This window comes from Labrus bergylta, chromosome 21 (genome assembly GCF_963930695.1).
Source record: "Labrus bergylta chromosome 21, fLabBer1.1, whole genome shotgun sequence".
NCBI classification, from domain to species: domain Eukaryota; kingdom Metazoa; phylum Chordata; class Actinopteri; order Labriformes; family Labridae; genus Labrus; species Labrus bergylta.
In genome coordinates this window covers 12,519,321-12,541,770 of record NC_089215.1, presented here as the reverse complement: position 1 = coordinate 12,541,770, position 22,450 = coordinate 12,519,321, and the positions used below count along the sequence as shown (strand labels likewise).

At 40.3% G+C, this 22,450-nt stretch overlaps 2 protein-coding genes across 4 annotated transcripts; both read left to right on the top strand.

Annotated features, from left to right (window-relative positions):
* The first annotated feature begins 301 nt into the window (after positions 1 to 301).
* On the top strand, positions 302 to 15,965 carry LOC109989045 (transient receptor potential cation channel subfamily M member 4). The gene is made up of 28 exons (XM_020640653.3): positions 302 to 575; positions 2,214 to 2,275; positions 2,395 to 2,572; positions 3,028 to 3,208; positions 5,153 to 5,322; positions 5,498 to 5,675; positions 6,168 to 6,232; positions 6,347 to 6,583; positions 7,855 to 7,957; positions 8,499 to 8,620; positions 8,800 to 9,096; positions 9,191 to 9,292; positions 9,429 to 9,557; positions 10,108 to 10,237; positions 10,482 to 10,627; positions 10,822 to 10,934; positions 11,029 to 11,145; positions 11,326 to 11,375; positions 11,460 to 11,698; positions 11,958 to 12,073; positions 13,077 to 13,209; positions 13,455 to 13,629; positions 13,857 to 14,022; positions 14,111 to 14,292; positions 14,439 to 14,571; positions 14,662 to 14,734; positions 15,256 to 15,349; positions 15,502 to 15,965. The coding sequence occupies exons 1-28, from the start codon at positions 513 to 515 to the stop codon at positions 15,531 to 15,533; spliced, it is 3,786 nt and encodes a 1,261-aa protein (XP_020496309.2). The 5' UTR covers positions 302 to 512; the 3' UTR covers positions 15,534 to 15,965.
* Positions 15,966 to 17,784: 1,819 nt separating this feature from the next.
* Positions 17,785 to 22,423, top strand: hrc (histidine rich calcium binding protein). Of its 3 annotated transcripts, none has more exons than XM_065949801.1 (6): positions 17,785 to 19,087; positions 20,616 to 20,734; positions 20,879 to 20,950; positions 21,053 to 21,107; positions 21,209 to 21,245; positions 21,531 to 22,423. In XM_065949801.1, the coding sequence occupies exons 1-6, from the start codon at positions 18,130 to 18,132 to the stop codon at positions 21,550 to 21,552; spliced, it is 1,263 nt and encodes a 420-aa protein (XP_065805873.1). In that variant the 5' UTR covers positions 17,785 to 18,129; the 3' UTR covers positions 21,553 to 22,423. The 3 variants fall into 3 exon arrangements, with proteins under 3 accessions (XP_065805873.1, XP_065805875.1, XP_065805874.1); XM_065949802.1 differs by having other exon boundaries at positions 17,787 to 19,087; positions 20,628 to 20,734; XM_065949803.1 differs by lacking the exon at positions 21,531 to 22,423 and having other exon boundaries at positions 21,209 to 21,249.
* Positions 22,424 to 22,450: the final 27 nt, after the last annotated feature.

The window sequence follows — 22,450 nt, the reverse complement described above, 5'->3', positions numbered from 1 at the left end:
ATCCAGGTCTTAATGTGTGATATTTTTAGCCAAACAGCAAAGAAGCAAATACCTCAGTCATGTGTCTTCAGTTGTCTGTCTGCTACAGTGGTGTCAAAATGATTGAGTCATTAGTGGCAAAGAGGATTTTTTTTCAAAGAGGGAGGGGGGGGGGGGGGGCAGCTTTTCCATTGAAATTAACTCATTTTGAGAGAAGATTAAGATTTGGCTCAGTTCACACCCCAGGTATGCAGTCTCTCTGGCTACAAATTGCCCCTCCTTGATTTAAGGAATTTGCAGGTTGTGTGCCTCTTGTAAAAAAAAAAAAAAAAAACCACACCCTCACCTGTGTGGTGTGTCCGCTCTGCACCTTGTGTCCTCAAATGGCATTTTTTTAGAGTTTAGGATACATTTTTGTCAGAGCAAATCCAAGGATATTAGCCTCATCCCTGGAGAATGGTCCAAGAGAAACACTGAAGCCTTTTTCTTCCTCCCATAATCTGTGAGTGAGGCGAACGGAGGAGAAGACAACAATGAGAGACACAGGAGAAGGAGGAGGAGGTGGCGACCACATTTCTAAATCTGAAAAGGACCAGGTGGGTACAGTTCAAATCATTCTGCTTCTTTTGGGATATCGCGGTGGGTGAAGCCTACAATGGTGAAACGATTAAAAAAAAAAAAAAAAGTGTAGTCTGTGAAATGAAAGTTGTTCTGAGTCACAATGACGAGCGCTGCAGGACAAACATTTCCTACTTCTTAGCAGCTCGTTTGAAGTGGTCGTACTCAACAGTTTTTAGGGTCTTGTTCTTGGGGGAAACCAAAATGCTCTGAAAGCATGGCAAACTGTGTGTAAACAACAACGCGTGTTGACCCGCTTGAAGCCAAGTCCAGCAACTTTCTGCTCATGTTTATGGATACGTGTCAAACCGGAAGTTAAGCTAGCTTGAAACATTCAACAGCTGTACAACTGGGTAACAACACGGAGGTTACCGGGTCGTGGAGGAATTATCAAAAACAACGCTAATTATAATAGAAGTTATCGAGAACTACTGAAACAAATACGAGCACAGAGCATGCCCCCTGTGTTATGTTTGTTTGTTTGTTTTTTTACAGTATCAGCGACGTTAGCTGAACTACAACACATTAAACGTGTTTGTGCTTGAGGTTAATATGGATATTAAAATATTATTACGTGTGTATTGGCTGCATTCCGTTAAGGTGTGCAGAGTTGTGCAGAGTTGACTTGACTGGCACAACTAAATGAGATGTAAACAGTGACACTTTTCTGACTGGACAGATGATCGTGTGGGAGGGATTTATCCAAGTTGTGACACTTCTATATTGACATCAAAATGTAATAAAGAAAAAAAGATATATATATATATATATATATATATATATATATATATATATATATATATATATATAAAGAAACTCTAGGTTTAAGTTTTGTCGCTAAGGTAGAAAGAGATACCATCCAAAGTTAAAGAAACCAGTTCAGTGGGGCTCCTTTGTTTGCTTTAACACTGCAGAATTGACTTTATTGATTTCTGTTTTTACACTCTGTACGCATGCAACACACTGAAATATACACACACATGCACACACAGGATCCTATGGACATGCACTAATGGAGAGATGTCAGAGTGATGGAGCGGCCGACGGCAGGCACTCCTGAGCTGGTGGGGTTTGGTGCCTGCCTTGCTCAGGGGCACCTCAGCAGTGCCCAGGCACCTCTCCAGCTACTAGACCAACTTCCATATTTGGTCCCTACAGACTGAGCTACTGCCACCCCAAAAAGACTGAGCTACTGCCACCCCAAAAAGACTGAGCTACTGCCACCCCAAAATGTTTTATTTATTTATTTTTATTTGTTCCGTACATGTCAAAACACACAACAGAAAATGAATGTACTGTATGCACTGCACACATGTCATCCACACACTCGTTCCCCTTCTCAGACACACACACACACACACACACACACACAGTTAGAAACTGGAGCTGAAATTACTGCACCTACTCAGAATTCAGAGTCAGGTGTTAAAGCGCTGCATACCTCACCAAAGTATCGCCAGCTATCCCTCCTAGCCAAAGCTAACATTTCATATTCGAGCGGTTTACTACACTCTGCATGATTTCCAGGCGTAAAAGGGTAGGGACCTGAACCCCTTTCAAAACTAAATGTGCTTGTACATATATGCTGTTAATTAACCTTTTGAAAACCTTTTCAGACTTGGATCCCCAAAATCATCAAGAAAAGAGTGTGCACCACCTTTGTAGAAGACTCTTTCAGGTACTGTGAGCTCTGTGTGGATCACATTCCTCTGTGATAGTAGGGGTCTCTTTGTTTACTGTGGTGATGCAACAACAGGGTGATCATGTCTTCACGTGTGATTTACTTACCTCTCTCAGCAATGGTGCTCTGTGTCAGTGTGGGGGTGCTAGAGACGAACATGCCTCCGTGGCTTTGGGTGACTACTTCAGCACAGCGATTGTCAACCACTGGGACAGCGCCCAGCACTCCTCCGAATACCCGACTGATGCCTTCGGAGAGTTAAAGTTTGCAGGAGCCAGCAAGAGGCACAGCTCTGTGGGTGGCCTTTTAATTTACCTGATAAATGTTGATTTCCATATTCTTAGATTTTTTAATTATTGATATTTAATGCTCCAGTGATATTCCTATACATATATAAGTAGCATTTTTCACATAAAAACTCAGTACTTGCAGTTTATTGTATCACATGTAAAAAAAAAACAACTTTGCCATGTAAAATGTAAATTGCTGATTTTCACTTCGTCTGACACCTACAGTCCCGGTAACGTTTTTTAGACAATGAAAAAGCATTAACAATCGTCAGCCTTTATGTGGATGGTCTTGTTGACTTTTATGGGTCATAAAGTTATATCAGTTTGTTTTCAAACTAGCTTAAAAATCCTTGCTGTAGCTTTTAATGATCACAGCTTTTATTTTTGTAACCACTTATTGGAGTTGTATTTGTTTTTTAATCAGTCAATGGTCTATTTTCTCTCTCTTGGGAATCTCAGTACCTGCGTCTGTCATGGGACACACCCCCATCTATCGTCTACACCTTGATGACGGCCCACTGGGGTCTCCCCTCACCCAACCTGGTGGTTTCTGTGGTGGGTGGAGAAGGCAGGACAAAGGTGAAGACTTGGGTACGCGAGGTGCTCAGGCAGGGACTGGTGAAAGCCTCTCAAAGTACAGGTAAACACTTAATGAAACAAAAGTCAGGTCAAAGTTTAGGTGAATATTATTGTTGCATTGTAGTATCGGTAAGTAAAGAGAAGTAAAGCAGCACGTCCATGTTAATCACATCACATACAAACTGAAGTTGGATTGTTGTAACTGTCGATGATTGGTGGAGAATGCCGTAGACATTCAGTTAAACATGCACCATTTCTTCTGCTGTCTGTATCAGAGAGGAATATACGTGCCTCAATTACTTAATAATTAAAACTGGGTGCTTTTAGTGACATTTTCCCTAAATTTTCCAGTTATTTTTATTATTTTATTTCAAATAATTAAGATTGTTTTTGCCTGACAGTAATGTAAAAAATGTATCTTAATAGTAGATTCCTCTATATATGGTTTTCCATTATACAAGTTGACATATCAGTCATTTCACTTTCAATATGTTGTAAAAAGGTCTTTAACAGATTTCATTTTAACTCGGCTAATTCTGCTGAAAACCACAACTTTGGCCACAAATACTTTGGTAGATTGAGTTGCTTCTGCTTTATTCGAATTTGTAGTAAATGATTTCCTTATTTCATTTCTTTGTTTCTTTTCTCTATATTGTCCCTTGCATTTCTTAATCATTTCTAAGTAACTGGCTGAAGTTGCTAAATAAGAATCAACTCCTTACTTGGAAGATACAGAACTCAGTCATTGTGGCTTTAGTCTGAAAAATACAGCTGTTACAAAATGCATTAGCGTAATGAATCCATATGACTCCCCGGGGTCGCACCATAATTTGGTAGCACAATGGCCATTTCCTCTAGACTACTGTGCCAAGAACAGGTGGCGCACCACGATACTGATCTCCCGTCATCTGAGGTCAGTTTTCACTATTCTGCTCTCTCCAAGGACTCAGATCAAAGCGAAGATAATCAGATGCATGCAAAAACATTCAGCTGACAGGTTGCTACTGCTTGGCCTCAGAACAAACATGGTTGTCAGGATAAGACACAGAACAGTGTTGATAGAACAAATTGTTTTTATATGGTCAAAGCTGCATAAAGGAACATATCATGACTTAAGTATATTTCAATGGTCATATATAAATCTTTTCTTATACCTCTTCTTTTTTTTTGACTTCACATTATGCAAATACATCATTAACAATAAGAATGGGGATTCTACAAATTTAAAATTGAATGAATTTAAAGTCCCATCCCAATCCAACAACAGATACTGAAAATACATTATGAAATTATACATTAGAATTACAAAAAAATGTGTATTCTGTATACACAAGTTTACATACCCCCATGTCATTAACATGCTCGGTCAACGGTCAACAGTAAAAAGGATAAATGAATAGCACAGAGCAAACATGTAAGACAGTTAGACAATTTCTCTCAGGGACAAAAGAGACTTTCTTTTCTTATGTGACATGAATTTGCACGGAGCCCCTGAAGTCCCAAAAAGTAAAAAATAAAATTCCAACAAGATATTATGTGTGCCCACAATATATACATACATATATATATATCTATATGAGTTCCCCATTTGTGACTGGGGAAGTTTCTGTTCTCAGCATTTCTATTCCTTCAGTTTTCATTTTGATGATTTCTGGTCAGATTCTCTCGTATTGCACTTTGTTTTATGATCTTTTTTTATATTTTTATCATTACTACCGTTTCAAAGAAAGTTGCTACATAGAGGAAACCACATTTCTATTCCTGTTTCGAGACAGACATTGCAAATAAACGTAGGCTCTAAATGCTGAGGTTTTTTTCATTGGTTTACACGCTATTTGTTTCTATACAAATGAACAGTAAATACAAATCAACAGTTTTAAGACTTTTAAATACACTCACTAAAGAACTGTTCCCAATTATCCATAATTGATGGTAATAATAATAATATAAATTATCCACACAACGTAAAATCAAGCCAGAATTCTACTTTTACTCCTCTACCCAGGTGCGTGGATAATGACAGCCGGCCTGCGTGAAGGTGTTGGCAGGTGTGTAGGAGAAGCGGTGAGGGATCATGCCACTGCAGCCTCGTCCATGTCTCTCAACAAGGTGGTGGCTCTGGGCATCGCTCCCTGGGGCCTTGTGCACAACAGACAGCAGTTGGTCAACCCTCAGGTTGTACAAACACTCATTCGTTGTAATCACAAATTCATTTAGCCTCCTAAAATGTATGATTTCCCGTTAATAATAAACTAAAGGTGTTTTTAATGATTCCCCATAGGGTTGCAGATGTTGACATTTATTCTATGAAACGCTGCTCTATCATATTTCTCGATCTTTCCTCTTACAGGGGAGCTTTCCTGCTAAATACTACGTCCAGAACACGTCCCGGGACTCCTGTTGCCTTGACAACAACTACCAGGCGTTTCTGCTGGTTGACGATGGGAGTGAAGGCCGAAGAGGAGGAGAGACGGGTTTCAGGGCCAAACTGGAAGACTTCATCTCCCATCAGCGAACAGGCATCTGGGGTAAGTGATATAGATACACAGTAAATATAAAATGAATGTAGAATTGTGCATCCTGGCATTTACAGCTGAAGAAAGTAGACCTCTGAACTCTTATTCCAAGAATGTATTTTTGTTGTAAACTGAAAAGAGATGTCTGCCAATTTAACCGTGCATGCTCTCACACGTTCGGTCTGGAATCCAAACTATTTGGCCCTCCTGTGGTGAACTTTTACTACAACATGTGACGATAAAATGATCCCCTGTTATCCACTGGAGGAAAGCCTTTGCATGCCGCTGCGTGTATATGAGACTCGACTCATCAAGATGTATAATCCAGCTGAGATTTGTCTGCAGTGTAGCAGCCTCTATCAGTGTCCGTGCTATCTCTAAGCTCTTGCATTACAAGAAAAATAAGCAGTTTGTTTAATGTCTGCAGGAATCATCATAAAGGGAATCAAGTCTAAAATAAGAAATTAATGTTGGAATAAAACTAGCACGTGTTTGTTTTTGCAGGCAGTGGCAGCATTGACATTCCAGTCATCTGTATGCTGGTATCAGGGGACACAAGCCTGCTGGAGGTACAGCCAACACCGTTCATGTGTTCCGTTTTGATTCATTTATCACTATTATCATTTTCTTTTAAGGCTCCTCTACAGATAAAAGTCTATCTCTCTTTTCCTTATTTGTGTCAGAGAGTGGATCTGTCTCTGAAGACCTCCATGCCGTGGCTGGTGCTGGCCGGATCAGGAGGCCTCGCTGACTTCTTGAGCGATGTCTTGGAGAATCTGTCATCGGCCCCGGCGGCGGTGCAGTCCTCTGGTGAGGCAGACAGCGAGGCGGGTCCCAGCGTGGATCTGAAGGACAGACTGGCAGAACGGTTTAAGAAGCACTTCCCTACTGAAGCGGAGCCAGACAAACTGGTGGAACGGGTCAGTACAGACTAAATGTTTGACTTTTGGCAGGTGCATCAGGAGGAAGCTGTATATTCATGAGCTCCTGGCTAGATTTGAAAGACGTAAACGCTCACAGTCTCAGGGCTTGTCTGATCATATTGATGATCTCTCGTCCTGCTTTTCATGCTCAAGAGTTTATTTTTAGTCTTAAAAAAACAAAACTCAATATAATAGGCCAAAACATTTCTATGTGAATGGTGTTTATTAGCACCTACTAGCATGTTTTTCAGCACGTTGCTATTATTGCCAGTTATATTAATTATGGCTAATCTGGCTCTGCACACCTCACGCTTCTTCTCAATCTACTTCCTGACTCAGTTTGACCCAGATTCCCGAAACTGCTGGCTGTTATTCAGTTGTTTTCACTTCTACAAAAGCTGCGGTTTGGTAGACAGTTTCAGTTTTCATGCAGCAGCTGACGAAAACCCTGAGAAATACAGGACGGCTGTATAGTATGTAGCCAATGACTATCAAACTAAAGAAGGACCTGAAACAGACACTCACGATGTTTTGATGAAATCTGCTGTCAAAGTCCTTCTTGTGCATTAGAAATCTGACTTTCTATGAAATGTGAAAAGCAGTGTATTTCTTTTTATCTTCACTGATCTCAGAATTGATGTTGAAACAAGAGTAAAGCTGATCAGTGATCTATTCATTCCGTAAGTGGCCAAAATTTCACTTTGCTGTGTTGTGATTGGTCGTCTGATTGACTGGAGACTGATAAGATACCGACTTTGTCTTTTTCGCTTTCTGCTTAACTATTACTGTAGTTTATCACTCAGCACAGAGAGGCTGTGTACTTGATGGAATCATGATCTCTTTAATCTCTTTCTCTTCTGAACAAAGACAAATAGATATCTCAGATCTCGGTTGATCATTCTACAATTACTGCTCTTACATACAGTTGCAGCCAGACTTGCCTACCTGTGAAAATCAGTAGCCAGTTTTGACCTAAAAACACACTCGTATAAAAGCTGGTTTTATTTCTTAAATCAAATGTCTTTACCTGTGTTTGATATTCGTTTTCTGTCTTTATATTTACACTCTCGCTTGAAATCGTCCACACAATAAAGCCTTTGCTAGTAGACACTTTTCTGTCTCTCCCATGTTGTTCATCGCTTTGCTATCTTTCATTCATTCATTTTAAAGCATTTGAAAAGTTTTTTAGTACTATGAAGATAAAGTTCTAAGTATTCTTAATATTATTCTTTCTTCTTTCTTCTCTCTCCTTGTTTCTGTGTCTCCAGGCTCTGAGCATCTACCAGAACAGAGACTTGATCACAATCTACCATGGAGAGCAGGAGGGCCCAAATGACTTTGATACAGTCCTGCTAAAAGCTTTGGTGGGAGGTACGTAATAGAAATATAAAAATAGTTATACAGCACCTCTAAATACACAGCTTTGAAAAACAAGGCAGAGAGCAAGATGCTTAGAAGGCAGCCATGCTTTGAAGGAGGGACGTTGTGAAGATTTCCATAAGAGAAGGATTTTGCTGCGGGCAATTAAAGAGGCAAAAGCAATAACATTGTCCTGAGTGGTCGAGGTGGCAAGATCGTCAGGAGACCTACCGAAAATAGCTATATGTGGGGATGGATTGATGTTTATACCTAAAATGTCGGAGATGGACTTAAAGTAGTACTGCCAGTAATTAACTAATTGAGAACAGGACCAAAACATGTGAGTCAGGTTGCAAGGAGCCTGAGGGCATCTACCACAAGTTTCATCAATTGTATCCGGAAATATTCTGGAGAGTTTATATTTGCTGTAATGAAGTCTGTGGAGCGCCTTAAACTGGATAAGAGACAGCCTAGTGCAGCTGGAAGAAGAATTAACAGCCCCAAGCGGTGACAAGTTTTTAAATTGATGTTTGTTTTATGTTTTGTTTTCCAGCTAGCAAACATCGTGCGTCCGTTGATGACAGCCCTTACAGTGAAGAGCTGAAGCTTGCAGTCACGTGGAACAGGGTGGACATCGCCAAGAGTGAACTCTTCAACGGAGACATCCAGTGGAGGGTGAGAGGGGAAAAATATCCCATCAGATGTCACATTCTGAGAAATGCATCCAGCCAGATGAAGATGTATTAAGTGTGGAGTTTAAAGACAAAAAAACTTGTTAGAAAAATTGTGAAATTTCTAATAATGTAGTATTAATAATAATAACAAACTAATAGACCTTTTATTCTCTGGAATAGTATGAAGACTTGGAGGACTCCATGACAGACGCCCTGGTTAACGACAAGCCTCAATTTGTGCGCCTCTTCACGGAGAACGGCCTCAACATCCTGGACTATCTGACATACGGTAGACTGGAGAGCCTGTATTACTCTGTGGCTGACAGCACGTTGCTTTACCAGCTTCTACAGCGACGCTTAGTGGAGAGACTAGGTACTGCAGCTCATGTGACATCATCAAACCTGCCGGAGTCTTCCTCCAAAGTGGCCGCAGAGAACATTCATAGCGGCCCTTCAACGGAGATCAGCCTTTTTGAGGTTGGTTTTAATACCTCGGGTCTAGATTTGACCAAATAACGCTAGAAATGTATTTTGTAATATTCCCTCATTTGTCTTTTTTTTTCTCCCTCAGGTTGAGGGGGTTCTGGAGCTGTTAATGGGGGATGTCTGCCAGCCGTTTTACTACAGTGCTTTGGGATTAGGACAGATCTCACATAGGAGAAGAGCTCTGAGGGTACTCTTATTTCTTCTTCGCCGAATATGCAGACGTTTATTAAAGCCGCTGAACTCCTGGCTTAACGACACTTATGACACTCCACCTGTCGCTGTTACTTTCTTATGGTTATATCTTCTCTTTTTATCCACCCCAGCGTGTCGGTAAGCTGCTGCGTGGAGACTGTATGTACAGAGAAAAGCGCTGCCTCTTCCCCTGGGCTTCACTCTTCATCTGGGCCGTCCTTCAAAACCGCAGCGAGATGGCCATGTTCTTCTGGGAGATGGTAAAAAAAAAAAAAGAAGAATAAATTAAGCAATATTTTGAGTCATCTTTTAAGTCTGGTGTGGAGGATTACAGTGTAGAAACAATCCAAAATAACGTGGTTCTAAATGTGATCAGAACTTTTTACAAGCTTAAAAACAGCGACACTCGTCACCTCGATTGATTCATTTACAGTTTGGACATCCCTGGGGACATCTCTTTTATGTAAGATGGTGTGTGTGTTTCCGGTTCTCAGAACGTGTGTGTGGACCCTCCTCACATCATGTGTGTGTGTCAGTGGGGGGCATCTGTGCAGGCTTTTTAAATGATTGAAGGGTTTTCTCTCAGATAGATGAGATAATGAAATTAAAAGCCTTTATAGCATGGTTTTTCATCAATTGTATGATCAGTGGCATAGGCTGTTATTGGGATTAGTCTACATTAATTTTTACGAAGCATTATTTTTTCAGTGAGTAATTAATGGAACATGCTGGGAAATGTTTTTCTGATGTCCCTAGAATCAGTCCCCCATAAGAAGGACCACGTGTCTGATTTCCATGTATCCCTCTCAGGCAGGCGAGTCGGTGCTGAGCGCGCTGAGTGGCTGTAAGATGCTGAGGGAACTGTCCAAGCTGGAGGTCCAGACTGAAACCGAGCTGTCCATGAAAGAGCTCGCTCAGAAGTTTGAGAACCTGGCACACGGTGAGACCGTCAGTCATTCAAAGTAGTTAGAATAATAAAGAATCCAATGACAAGTGATGTCATTAAATTTCACATCTGAAAGGTTCTACCCAATGTTATTTGGTAACTCAATACACACTAATGAAAGTGCTGCTTGATTTTAATCTCAAAATCTTTATGTTGCCAAAGTCACTTCCTTTTTTTGTTTTCTTACTTGAAACATGACGTTGACTTTCAGCACTTCATTGTGTTTCCGTCTTCTCAGATGTCTTCAGCTCTTGTTACCGGAGCAACGAGAGTCGCTCTTTCACCCTGCTTATCAGGAAATCTCCCGTTTGGGGCGGCACTACCTGCCTCCAGATGGGCATGGGCGCCGACGCAAGACTTTTCTTCAGCCATGATGGAGTACAGGTGTGTCACCATTTATGCAATCGTGACTGGTATATAAAAAAAAATGTTTAAATGACTGACTTCAGTTTAAGTATCTCAAAGGTGAACACAGATTTTTAGTAGGACTTTGAAAATAAACACCTCACAAATAACACAGCCCTCTTTTGTTCTGAGCAAATAAATTGCACTTGTTAAAATGTTCTATTGTCCTCTAGTCTCTGCTGTCTCAGATCTGGTGGGGCGACATGAAGAGAAACACAGAGGTGTGGAAGCTAATGCTCACATTCTTCTGCCCAGTCCTCTGCTACACCAACCTCATCTCCTACAGGTAAAATTATCCTAATTACTGATATTTCTTATTTCTAGCAGTGAGAGGATTCAGATTTCAGAACTGAAAATCTAAAACGTCATCCGCCTTGCAGGGAACAAGAAGATAATCAGCAAGAGGAGCAGGGGAAGCCTAATGAAGACGGACCAGGCAAAGACAGCGACAGCCTCTATGGGACCACAATCTTCTCTTTCTCGGACATCAAACACATGTAAACAAACAAACAATTTGAAAGAGCTTTGATTTTTCAATTTTCCTTTTTTTTAAATCAGGTTAATGCAATGATGAACTGGTCTGACAGTTTTGTAAGAAATCTTCAGAGTTTGGGGGAGAAAAAATGTTTTTTTTGTGCGTCTTTTGGCTGATTAAAAATGTGTGATTGTTGTTCCAGTGATGCTGATGTACAAGTACCGCTTTCTCCCATGACAGCTACAATCAAAGGTGAGCCCTCCTCAAACCTTTTTAGCAGCTATTTTTTCAACTATATCCAGCTATTTATCCACATCCCATCATCCTTCTCCACAGGCATGCCCTACTCTCACAGACCGCCAAAGCGTCCATTCATCGTGTCAAGATGGCGTCAGTTCTGGTTCGCACCTGTCACCTCATTTTTGGGTAACGTCCTGATGTACTTCCTTTTCCTGCTGCTGTTTGCGTACGTGCTGTTGGTGGACTTTGCGCCCCCGCCGCCTGCAGGCCCGGCCATCACTGAGTGCGTGCTGTACTTCTGGGTTTTCACCATCGTGTGCGAGGAGATCAGGGAGGTGAGCACAGAGAAACATGTTACTTTCATCCGATTATGTGGTTTTTATGTTTTATTCGCATTCAGCCTCTGACAATGTAAACACAAGTACATTACTGAATACTTACAGAAATTACAGTCATGCTCACATGGATCAACCAACCAAACACAGGAGATAAAACAGAATAAATTACATCAATTAAAGTAATAAAATGCTGATAGGTTTTTGGCTCTATGGTATTTCTTTAAAACTGTTCAATTATTTTTTTCTTTTTGACAAGACGTTCTTTCTGGGCACGAAGACTTTGCGTCAGAGGATTCGAGTGTACATTCAGGACGTTTGGAACAAGTGTGACCTCATTGCCGTCACGCTGTTCATCATAGGACTTATCTGCAGGTACAGACAACCAATGCACACAATCTACATTATGAATAACTACGAAACCATATGAAAAACGTCTTTCTTTGTCCTGCAAAATAATCAAATGTACCTTATTCCCCTTTTATTCAAATGATTGTGTAGTAAGGGTCTTGTTCCTCGATAGCTTTGCCTCTTGACTCTTGAAACCAAAGCATTACTAATTCAGTCATACATCGAACATGCACTGTTCAACCCGAGTGTTAAGTCTTTGTAGTTGGAGTAGATTACCCTAATAATCAGAGTTAAGAAGCTAGCTTTGGATTGCAAACACAACATAAAAAAAAAACAGATTTAACAGAGAATATGTTAAGAGTCCCACAAATCATCTCATACATCCTGGCTCCGAAAAGTTCTATCTGGCCACACACTTCTCACTTATTAAAGGGGCTATATGTAACTTTCAAAAATACTGCGTTTGTAGCGACACTGCATGGCTGTTAGGCGAAATGCACCAGTAACCTGTTGCTCGCTGTCCCTATTAGTCTCTGAGACCGGATATTTACCGGCATAACGTTAACAGAGGAGGTAAGTGGTCATACACATGTGAAAGTCTGTGAAGGAGTCTGTGTGTCTGTATTCATTCTCCATCCTACAAACGACAGTCTCTGCAGGCACTGGCTGAGAGCAGGAGTGTGTGATGAGTTTGTCCGCCTTTGAGAGCTCCTAGGGTGGATAGAAGTGTGTTGAAGGCGGCCTCTGGCTGTAGCGGGAGTGTGTGATGAGTTTAAATAAAATGTCACTTCCTGTAACTTTCGCGGAAAATACGACCCGGGTAAAAAAATGTATACAGGCAACACAGATAGACAGTGAACATCTACTTTTTTCACATCAGTTAACTGTTGGCTTATTAATGGGCATTAAAACTATTTATACATGTAAAAAGTTACATATAGAACCTTTAACTTAATTGCCTGCAGTTACTCCCATTTGACACTGGGTGATGCTGTGGCCTCAGTGTGAGTTTCAATTTGTGCTTCAGGATGTTCGATTGGTCGTATGGATTTGGCCGAGATGTCCTGTGTGTGGACTTCATGGTCTTCACCATCCGTCTCCTTCACATCTTTGCCATTCACAAAGAGCTGGGACCAAAAATTATCATTGTTGGCAAGATGGTAAGAAGCATTTCCTGAAGTGGTACTATTTTTGTCTTTTTTAGTCATCTTTTTTTTATTTACAAGCACGTTTGCATCAGTCTTTAAACATATATGTACAATCCCTGTTCTTTCTTTCTTTTGTAGATATGTTGTGTGAGGCACAAAATAAATAAATCACGTATTTTTGCACTTTACTTTGCTTCAAGCATTACTTGCAGGATGTTAATCATAGTAAATTAAGTTCATTATTTTCTCTTATTTAGGTGAAGGATATCTTCTTCTTCCTCTTCTTCCTGGGGGTGTGGCAAATGGCATACGGTGTAGCCAATCAGGCCTTGCTCTACTCCTATGACCCTAAACTTGATCGCATCTTTCGCCGGGTTTTCTACAGGCCATATTTGCACATATTTGGACAAATTCCTGTGGAACAGATGGATGGTATAGTTTGAGCATTATACATATTGACAAAAAAAAGTCTTAAATAACAGAAATATTTATCCTGTCTTCTGAAGCCTGTGCTAGACATTTTTCTGACATCAATACATGTTTTTCTTTTTTAAATATACACAAAAAAAATCTGCTTCTGTGTCAATATTCAGTAATAACACATTTATAAAAATTAGAATAATCTTTATTCACTTTGGCTTTTTGTGTGTCTTCGCCAGTGGGGAAGGACTGGGACATGCCATGCACAGACAACGTGACTCTGATTAAGAGCGGTTATGAGCCGTGCAGAACTCTTCACAATAACTGGCTGGTGGTGATCCTGCTGGTTGTTTTTCTGCTGGTCACCAACATCCTGCTCATCAACCTGCTCATTGCCATGTTTAGGTAAAGAACAAGCACAGAACTGTCCCTCAAACTTTCTCTGGCTTCACCGACATGCTTCATCTCAATATTTCTTATCTGTGCTCTTTAGCAACACCTTCTCTGAAGTGCAGGCTAACAGCGACATCTACTGGAAGTTCCAGCGCTACAACTTGATAGTTCAGTATCACTGCCGGCCTTCGCTTGCTCCTCCCTTTATCATCCTCTCTCATATAAACCTCTTCATCAAGAGGATCATCAGAAAGGTGCCCTCCATCAAGATCCACCAATTCGGTCAGTATTTGAAGATATTCATGAAGTTATTGTGTGACGCAGAAACACTCATCGAGATGCTTTGGTTCTTCCTACATGGCACAGGAATCCCCGTGGCTTTAATGAATGATAGTGATGATGATAGAAACCTTGGCATTCTCTTCTAGTTCTGCAGTTAACGGGAAAAGCTGCTAACAGACTAATGACGTGGGAAACCATCCAGAAGGAGGACTTCCTGACTGCCCAGTACACAATCCAGAAAAGTAGCGACTCTGAGAGGCTCAAACGGATGTCTGTCAAGTGAGAATGACTCTCTGCACCGACACCGCGTTGGTTTAATTACTTGTTTTTTGTCTTCATCATGCTGAGGTAAAATTTCTCAATTTTTAGGGTGGATGGTGTCATAAAACATTTGACTGAGAGCAGAGATTTTGACCACAGACTGAGAGCTCTGGAAACTGAGGTAACATTTCATCTTATCTCACACCCATCATTCTGTATATGTCAGCTTTATTTGTCATTCTTGATACATTGATGACTTTGCTTTGAAAAAAACATGCTTGTAATCCTACCCCATGGAAAGGTTAAATGAATGTCACCCCTCCACATATAACATAGTAACTTATATCACGACAACTAGAACTCCATGTTCTGATATTGATATCATATGTAGGGGATATGGGGGGGGGGGGATGATATGCGCCTTGTTAGCAAAAGGCAACCTTCTGGTTATCTTCTATAGGCTGTGTATGTATGAAAAGACTTTGGTTTATTTATTTGTGAAAGAGTAGTTTGCACCTTTGGGAAACATGCCCACACATATTGGTCAGCCCACAGCCCCCCTTTGCTGTCGCTTGATACATGGATTGTACTCAGTGATATAAAACAGTGGTTTTTGCAAAGTAGAAATATTTAGCCTTCCGCCACGTCTTTGAGTTGCGTTACATTAATAAAAAGCTCTTGACCCTGTGACCTTCTTCTCAGATGGAGTATTGCTCTAACGCTCTCACCTGGATTGTGGATACTTTGGCACAAGGAAGCACATTCAAACCTCCCCGGCCTCCACCTACATTAAGAGGTAATTTCATACACATACATGTATCTTCACAGTCAGCAAGTTGGAGAGTCACATGCGTGGCTTGGTTGACTAGTTTGAATATTTTGAGTGCTTTCCTCCAGGCATCCGTACCTACCGTGCCCCTTCTTATATTGTCTCTTTTCTCTGCACAGATGCTTTCCCCTCTTCTTCCAATGCTTCCTGATTCTCCCTGAAGATGTGTTTACTTGCTCAGGGTTGGCAAGAATAAACCACACACTGGTATAACTATTTTCCAGCCATGTTCATCACTGGAATAACTCACAAAAAAGGTTTAAATAGCTTTGAACTGAAAGAGAGGGGATGGATATCAACCATCACTTCCTTTTTACAGTATTAAAAATGTTTAAGTGTGTAATGTTTTATATTTGTAGATGCTATTATGTCTTTAATGCTGTATTTGCAATCTGATGGCTGAAAGTCTCTTTTTACAGTACAGGTGTTAACTGTTACACTGAAACTATGATGATATTACAGGGACAGAACTGTCAGTGCACATTGTTTTGTATTTTGTAACCTCTGGCCAAATGCTTTCTATATATCATGTATTTGTGTTGCTACTTTTTATTCTGGTCAATAAAGTTTAAATATAGTAAAATGAATGCATTCTTTTTGTGTTAAAGAAAAAAAAAAGTCATTACACTCTGCTGTTGAGCTAGCAGACAGTTAGCATAAGTTTAGCTTCTTAGCAATATTTGAAACAAGTGGCAACAGCTCACCTGGCTAAAATGATGGTATATACTGTAAAATATAGTACAGTTAAAGTCGGTAGGTGGATTGTGTTCCCCTTGGATGGGAACAGGCTAGTTATTTCCCCACTTACAGCCTTTAGGCCACAGTAAGCTAAGCGAACAGGTCGCTGAGTCATAACTTAGTCTTTAACGCACAGAGACAAGAGAGTGATACATGTCTTTCCTTTCAAAGCAAGAAAATAATAATTGTTGCCTAAAAGTTGAGCTAAAACTTCATGTGTAACAACAATTGAACACAAGAATTACTGGGGGAAAGTGTGACCAAAAATGATCAGTGAGGTAGGTGGATACACTGTAGAGAGAAGGGGATATGGAGAGTGTGAAAGGTGCACCATGGTGCTGAGTTTCAGTGTACCAGAGCTCTATTGAAGGTCACATAGTAGTGCCGAGCTATTGAAGGAGCCTTTACTGTAAATAGCTGGTTAGACCACCTGTCAATTGCAGCAGCGGCTCACACACTGAGCGCAGCAGTGTCATCACTTTCTGCCTGATAGCTGCATGTGCAAATATGTTCCCATGTTAGTGAGCATGTGTGTCTCACTCCTCATGTGTCGCTGTCTGAGTGATTTTGTCACAGGCTTCTTCTTTTAAACAACCTGCAATGCTGCTGAGTCAAAATGTCATTTTTGTCTCCTTAATCAAAATAAAAGGAAGTAAAAAATATTCTGTAGCCTACTTAAAATGTAAACCAATTCTGAACGCAGATGAACACACGACATATGTGCACACACATCTCCATTTCCTTCTATTTACATCCAATCCATACATCATTCTGACATCTGCTCCACTGCTTCAGGTTTGGCAAGCACAGTTTTTCTTTGCTGATTAGACTGTCTGAGACCAGTTGATTTATCCCAGCAGACATAGTTTATTACTTTGCCTTCAAGGTTTAGTACTTTTTTTGAATTGGGTTTCCTTTAAAGAAAAAGACGTGTATGGCTTCCTTCAGTACAATTCCTCTTCAACCTGTTGGATGGAGATTTTACAGCAAAAGTATACACTTTTTTTTCCAAGTCTCATATACTTAGTTTTAATTATATAATTTATTCACTTTGAGTTCATCAATTTGAATTTAATTTCCTTTTGAGGGGATCTTCCAACATTTTAACTTGTCATTTGTTAAATTTTTATAAATACGTTTATTTATTGTCTCTAATTTGATGTTAGTAAGAAAAAAAGTAGAAATGAACCCTTAATACACTGTCAGAAATGCACATATATGCAATTACATGTACTTCTATGAACTCCCGAAAAACATTGGAGCAACAAAAAAAACCTATGTTTCGGGGCGCCGGTAGTGCTAGTCGTAAGTGCGCGTGCCCCATCTACAGAGGCTATAGTCCTCCAAGCGGGCGTCCATGCTTCCGACCTATGGCTCCTTTCCCGCATGTCATTCCCCACTCTCTCTCTCCCCGATTTCTGACTCTATACACTGCCCTATCTCTGACAAAGGCATAAAGCCAAAAATAAACTGTGAAAAAAACTATGTTTAAACTTCAATTACTTCAATGCGACTTATTTATTTTAATGTAATGTAATTGAACATTTCCTTCTAATTCCCATGCGTTCTCCTAACCCCTCCTCCCTGTGCTCCACACCCCTAACCCCCTCCTGTCTGCCATACACAAACCCCCACCTCCCTCACACACTGGGTTAAGGGCATCAGGAGCATTCTTCCTGTACATGTGCCTCTGTCACTCATGCCAAGCGGCCACACAACTACACCACACACCCAGCTGTGTTTCCACTGTGTCCTCTGTGTTCCCACACAAGCCTGGTCTGTCACTCTGTCAGTTCCAGTCGGACTCTCCTTATCGGACAGCACCTAAGCAAATTCTCTGAATCACCAGCACCTTAGTTACATTTTCTGTGGATTTTATTATTTGTCAAAGAGTTAAAAAAATAATAATTTATTGTTTGTTTTTGTTTGGTGGAAGAAACAAAGTAAGGACTTCTCTCCAGTGTAGACTTTTATATCAGAAAAGTACTTGGCTGTTTTAGTTTTCCAAAATGGCTCCTGTGAGAGGCTGGGTGGTGGGACTCCTGCTGGTGCTCCTGAGCCCCTCTCAGCTCCCGCTCTCTGGTGTGGTGAGTGCCCAGGACGTGGCCGAGGCAGAGGAAGGCCTTTCCAGAAATGAAGAGGAGGTGGTGGCTGAAGAGGCCGCTGAGGGTGACAATGGTGCTGGTGAAGAAGAGATAGCGGAGGAGGAAGATGGGGGAGAAGCAGAAGAAGAAGAGACTGTGGAACAGGAGGAGGAGGAGGAGGAAGAGGAAGAAGTGGAGGAGGTAGCGGAGGAAGATGAGGAGGAGGAAGAGGTGGCGGAAGCTGCTGAGGAAGAAGAGGCGGAAGAAGAGGAGGAGGAAGCTGTTGAAGAAGAGGAGGCTGAGGAGGAAGAGGAAGAAGAGGTAGAGGAAGCTGTTGAAGAAGAGGAGGCTGAGGAGGAAGAGGAAGAGGAAGTGGAGGAAGCTGTTGAAGAAGAGGAGGCTGAGGAGGAGGAGGAAGAGGAAGAAGAGGTGGAGGAAGCTGCTGAGGAAGAGGAGGAGGAGGAGGAGGAGGAAGAAGAGGTGGATGAAGCTGCTGAAGAAGAGGAGGAGGAGGAAGAAGAGGAAGAAGCAGAGGAGGAAGAAGAGGCTGAGGAGGAGGAAGCAGCAGAGGAGGAGAAAGATGTTGAGGAAGAAGAGGAGGAAGTAGAGGAAGAGGCTGCAGATGAGGAAGATGATGACGCTGAAGAGGACGCTGAGGACACAGTAGCAGAGGAAGAAGAAGAAGAAGAGGAGGAGGAGGATGCAGATGAGGAAGCTGAAGCTGAAAATGAGGAAGAAGAGGAGGAGGAAGAGGCCTCTGAAGATGATGATGAAGACGAAACTGAGGAAGAGGAGCTAGCCGGAGAAGAGGAGGCTGATGATGCTGAAGAAGAAGAAGAGGATGTTGCTGTACAGAACACAACTGATGCACTGGAAGATGAAGGTATCCACACTACATTTAATATGGTTTGTTTCTTAAGTAGATTTTTTTTATATATTAATTGTTTATCAAACAACTAAAAGAAGCCGTAATTCAGACAAAGGACAACACATGTATACATTTCCTGCAACTGGTGAATGTTTTCTTACTCTTCAGTAACCTCGGACATTGTTTTGCTAGCTGTAGCTGCAGTAGGAGCTCTGTCACGCATTTACGTCTTAAAATAGACACGCTTATCTGTGCGGTACCTGACACCCAGCACTATCTGAACCCTTTACGCCTTTTGTTGAACTAATGCGCCTATTTTGGGACCCCCCCTTAAAAGAGGTGCTGTTTAAGTGTGTAAGTTCAGACAAATAGACAACTCAAATGTTGATCCAAAATGAAACCCCTTAAAATTTAATTAAAGTTCAAGAATAATCTGCTAATCATTAAGTAGCCAAAACCAGAAGATCCGGTCTTTTGACAATTTAGTTTATGTTCTTAATTCCCAGGCTTTAAATATCTAACAAAAAGCTGGAACACCGAAGTCCAAATACTTCTCAGTTTGTCATCAGTGCCATCAATCAGTGCAACTTATTTGTCTCAAGTGTTCATGGAGTACATGCTGTGCTGTATTTTAAACTAGTCAATCACCTTGTGATAATGTTTAGGATAATACAAGTAGTTCTACATGTCTGTGTGTTTGGCTGCTGTAACACTAGATTTAGAAGATATGGCTGTAATATCTACACTGACAAATTATTGTTAAAGCAAATCAGACTTCAGCATATCCTGAGAATTGAAATCCAGAAACTAATCCTATGAAAGATACTACTGATATCAGTATTTGGAAACATGAAATATACTATAATAATAATATATCCAATAGTAAGTTTATTGTTTTTGTTTTCATGGTCTGTTGTTTATTTGTGTGGCACTTGAATTGTCGCTGTCTTGGCCAGGACTCCTATTAAAAGAAGATTTTGTATTTGTAGTTTCCTGGTAAAATGAAGTTTTACTAGACTAAATAAAATGCTGACGTTGAATGTTACTAGTGTTGCAGGTAATGAGTTATTAAAAATGTGTTGGACAAATTATAATTTGACAATTGGATTTAGTAAGCTGAAAAGTCAAGAGATCATTAAGTCATGACGATTCATTATTGGATGCTACAAATGTTTTTCCCAAAATAAGCTGTGGAGATATTTCTCTCTGAATCACAAACCTCATGGTAGTGCTGGTGACTTTGAATGTGTGTTAAACTATCTAATAGTTTGTGAGATATTTCAGTATGGACCAAAATGGCACGCTGACCTGACATAAATTGCAAACGTGTCGATAGTGTTGCTTGCATGGAATGGACCAGTCAGAGCCCTGCAGTGTAGAAACTGTGTTTTAGATTCTGAATTAGGAGCATTTAGTTGTTGCAATCTCTTGCTTCTTCTTGGCTCACATTTTGGCTACCCAAAGACAAAAAGTATTGCATGTCAGGCTAATATCAGTCTAGCTATTTAGCCCAAAGTTGTTGTTTGCCGTTTACTTTATTTAGATTTGCCAACAGATGACGATGCAGCAGAAGTCGAAGATGATGTAACTGAAGAGGAGCCAGTCGCTGACTTGCTCCAATTCCACCCGGGCTCTTTGTGTAGTGTTTGCTCCATCTGTGAGGTAAACCATACTATATTTATTTCAGTTGACGACTTTCAAAACTTAAAATTAAAGATCTTTAGTTTTAATAAATAAATGTGCTTTGTGGCAATAAACAAATCAGTTATCATGACTGTACAATGGGATGTTCCCTCCCTCTTTCAGCACTGCTCCAAAAACTGTGGGGAGTGCCCTTGTGAAGAGGGAGACGAGTCAGAGCACTGTGAACATTGCCAAGTAAGAATTTCAAATAAAAAGATACAGCAAATAATACACATCACAGGAGACATTTCAGTCGGACAAGACCTAAATCAGTGTAACCGATTCCTTGTGTTTCAGGAATGTTCATCCTGCTACCTTTGCCCATTACTTTGTGACACAATTTGCACGCCAGGTAAATACTGGTTATTATTCCTCATTATGAGTATGCACTTTCTGAAAATGTATTCACCCAACGTTGGACTTTCTTAACTTTAATATGCTTTTTTTTTTCAGGTGGCCTTATTGACGAGCTAACTGGATCCCTCTTTCAGTAAGATGTTTTACTCACAGCTCTTGTAAGGGATAATGCCCAATAAGCATTAGCCTATCAGGAAGTAATGAAGAAGCAAGGTCCATTCATTCCTAACGATGGACATCTTATGGTCCTAATTATACAGAGCGATCTATCAACGAGTATTCTGTCAAACCAGGTTTGATGGTTCATTTTTGCTGCTACTGTTATTTACTGAAACAACACACACCAAATGAAAGCATATTGGGAAATATTGCATAACCTTGTGTTGAGTGATCTAATGCTCTGACCTTTGTTTTGCAGGTCTTTTTCCTCTCTTCTTTAAGCTAGCCTTTGATACCACCATGTGGTTTCATGAGGTATTGCACTCAGCATCAGAGCTGTCCGGTTGTTCATACCTTTCCAGCAACATGAGGACTCCCACAAGAGCTTCACATCGAGCAGCTGACAAAAAGGAAAAATCACGACTAGGTTTTAACTCTTGTTTAGACACTGATTTTAACTAGCTTTGAAAGGAGACCCTTTTCTTATCTTTTTAATGACCTGCATACTGTATGTGTTTTTTTTTAACACATAACAGAAGAAAAAAAAACGTTACTGAGGCTTTAATGTTTTTTGTAGAACTCTTATAACAGTCAAGTAAAAATTGTATAGTTGACAGGAATCAGTTAAAATGCACCAGATAGATGAAAGTGATGTCAATGGTAACTTATGCAAAATGCAAATGTATTATAAACCCTCACTAAATTTGAAAAACACAACATCAAAAACAAGTGTTTCACAATCACTAGTTTTAACTAAATGATACAATTATCCTTCTCCGTCAAGCTCTGCTTGTTGTAGCACATGTGCATTAAAGGTAGAGGTTACAGCAGTGCTAATGCACACTTTTTTGAGTTCATTATAATCTATTATTTTACATTGTTTATTGAGAAATATTTTTAGAGGTATTTTTGTGCATATAGATATGGCTATGGCTTACTTTCAAACCAGAGCTACAATTCAATATAAATGTAAACGACTCGGGTATAAAGTCCCTGGTAAAATACTCTTATGTAAGAACATAACAACTTCTGAAGATTCAACCCACAACTTAGTTTAAAAACCAATGTACTTTCCTGTTGCTTATTGGATACACATTGAAATAAAGAATGATTAACAATAAGAAAAATAATAAACTATGTTTTGACAAAGAAGTTGTTAATTGTCTTTTTTAACCAAAT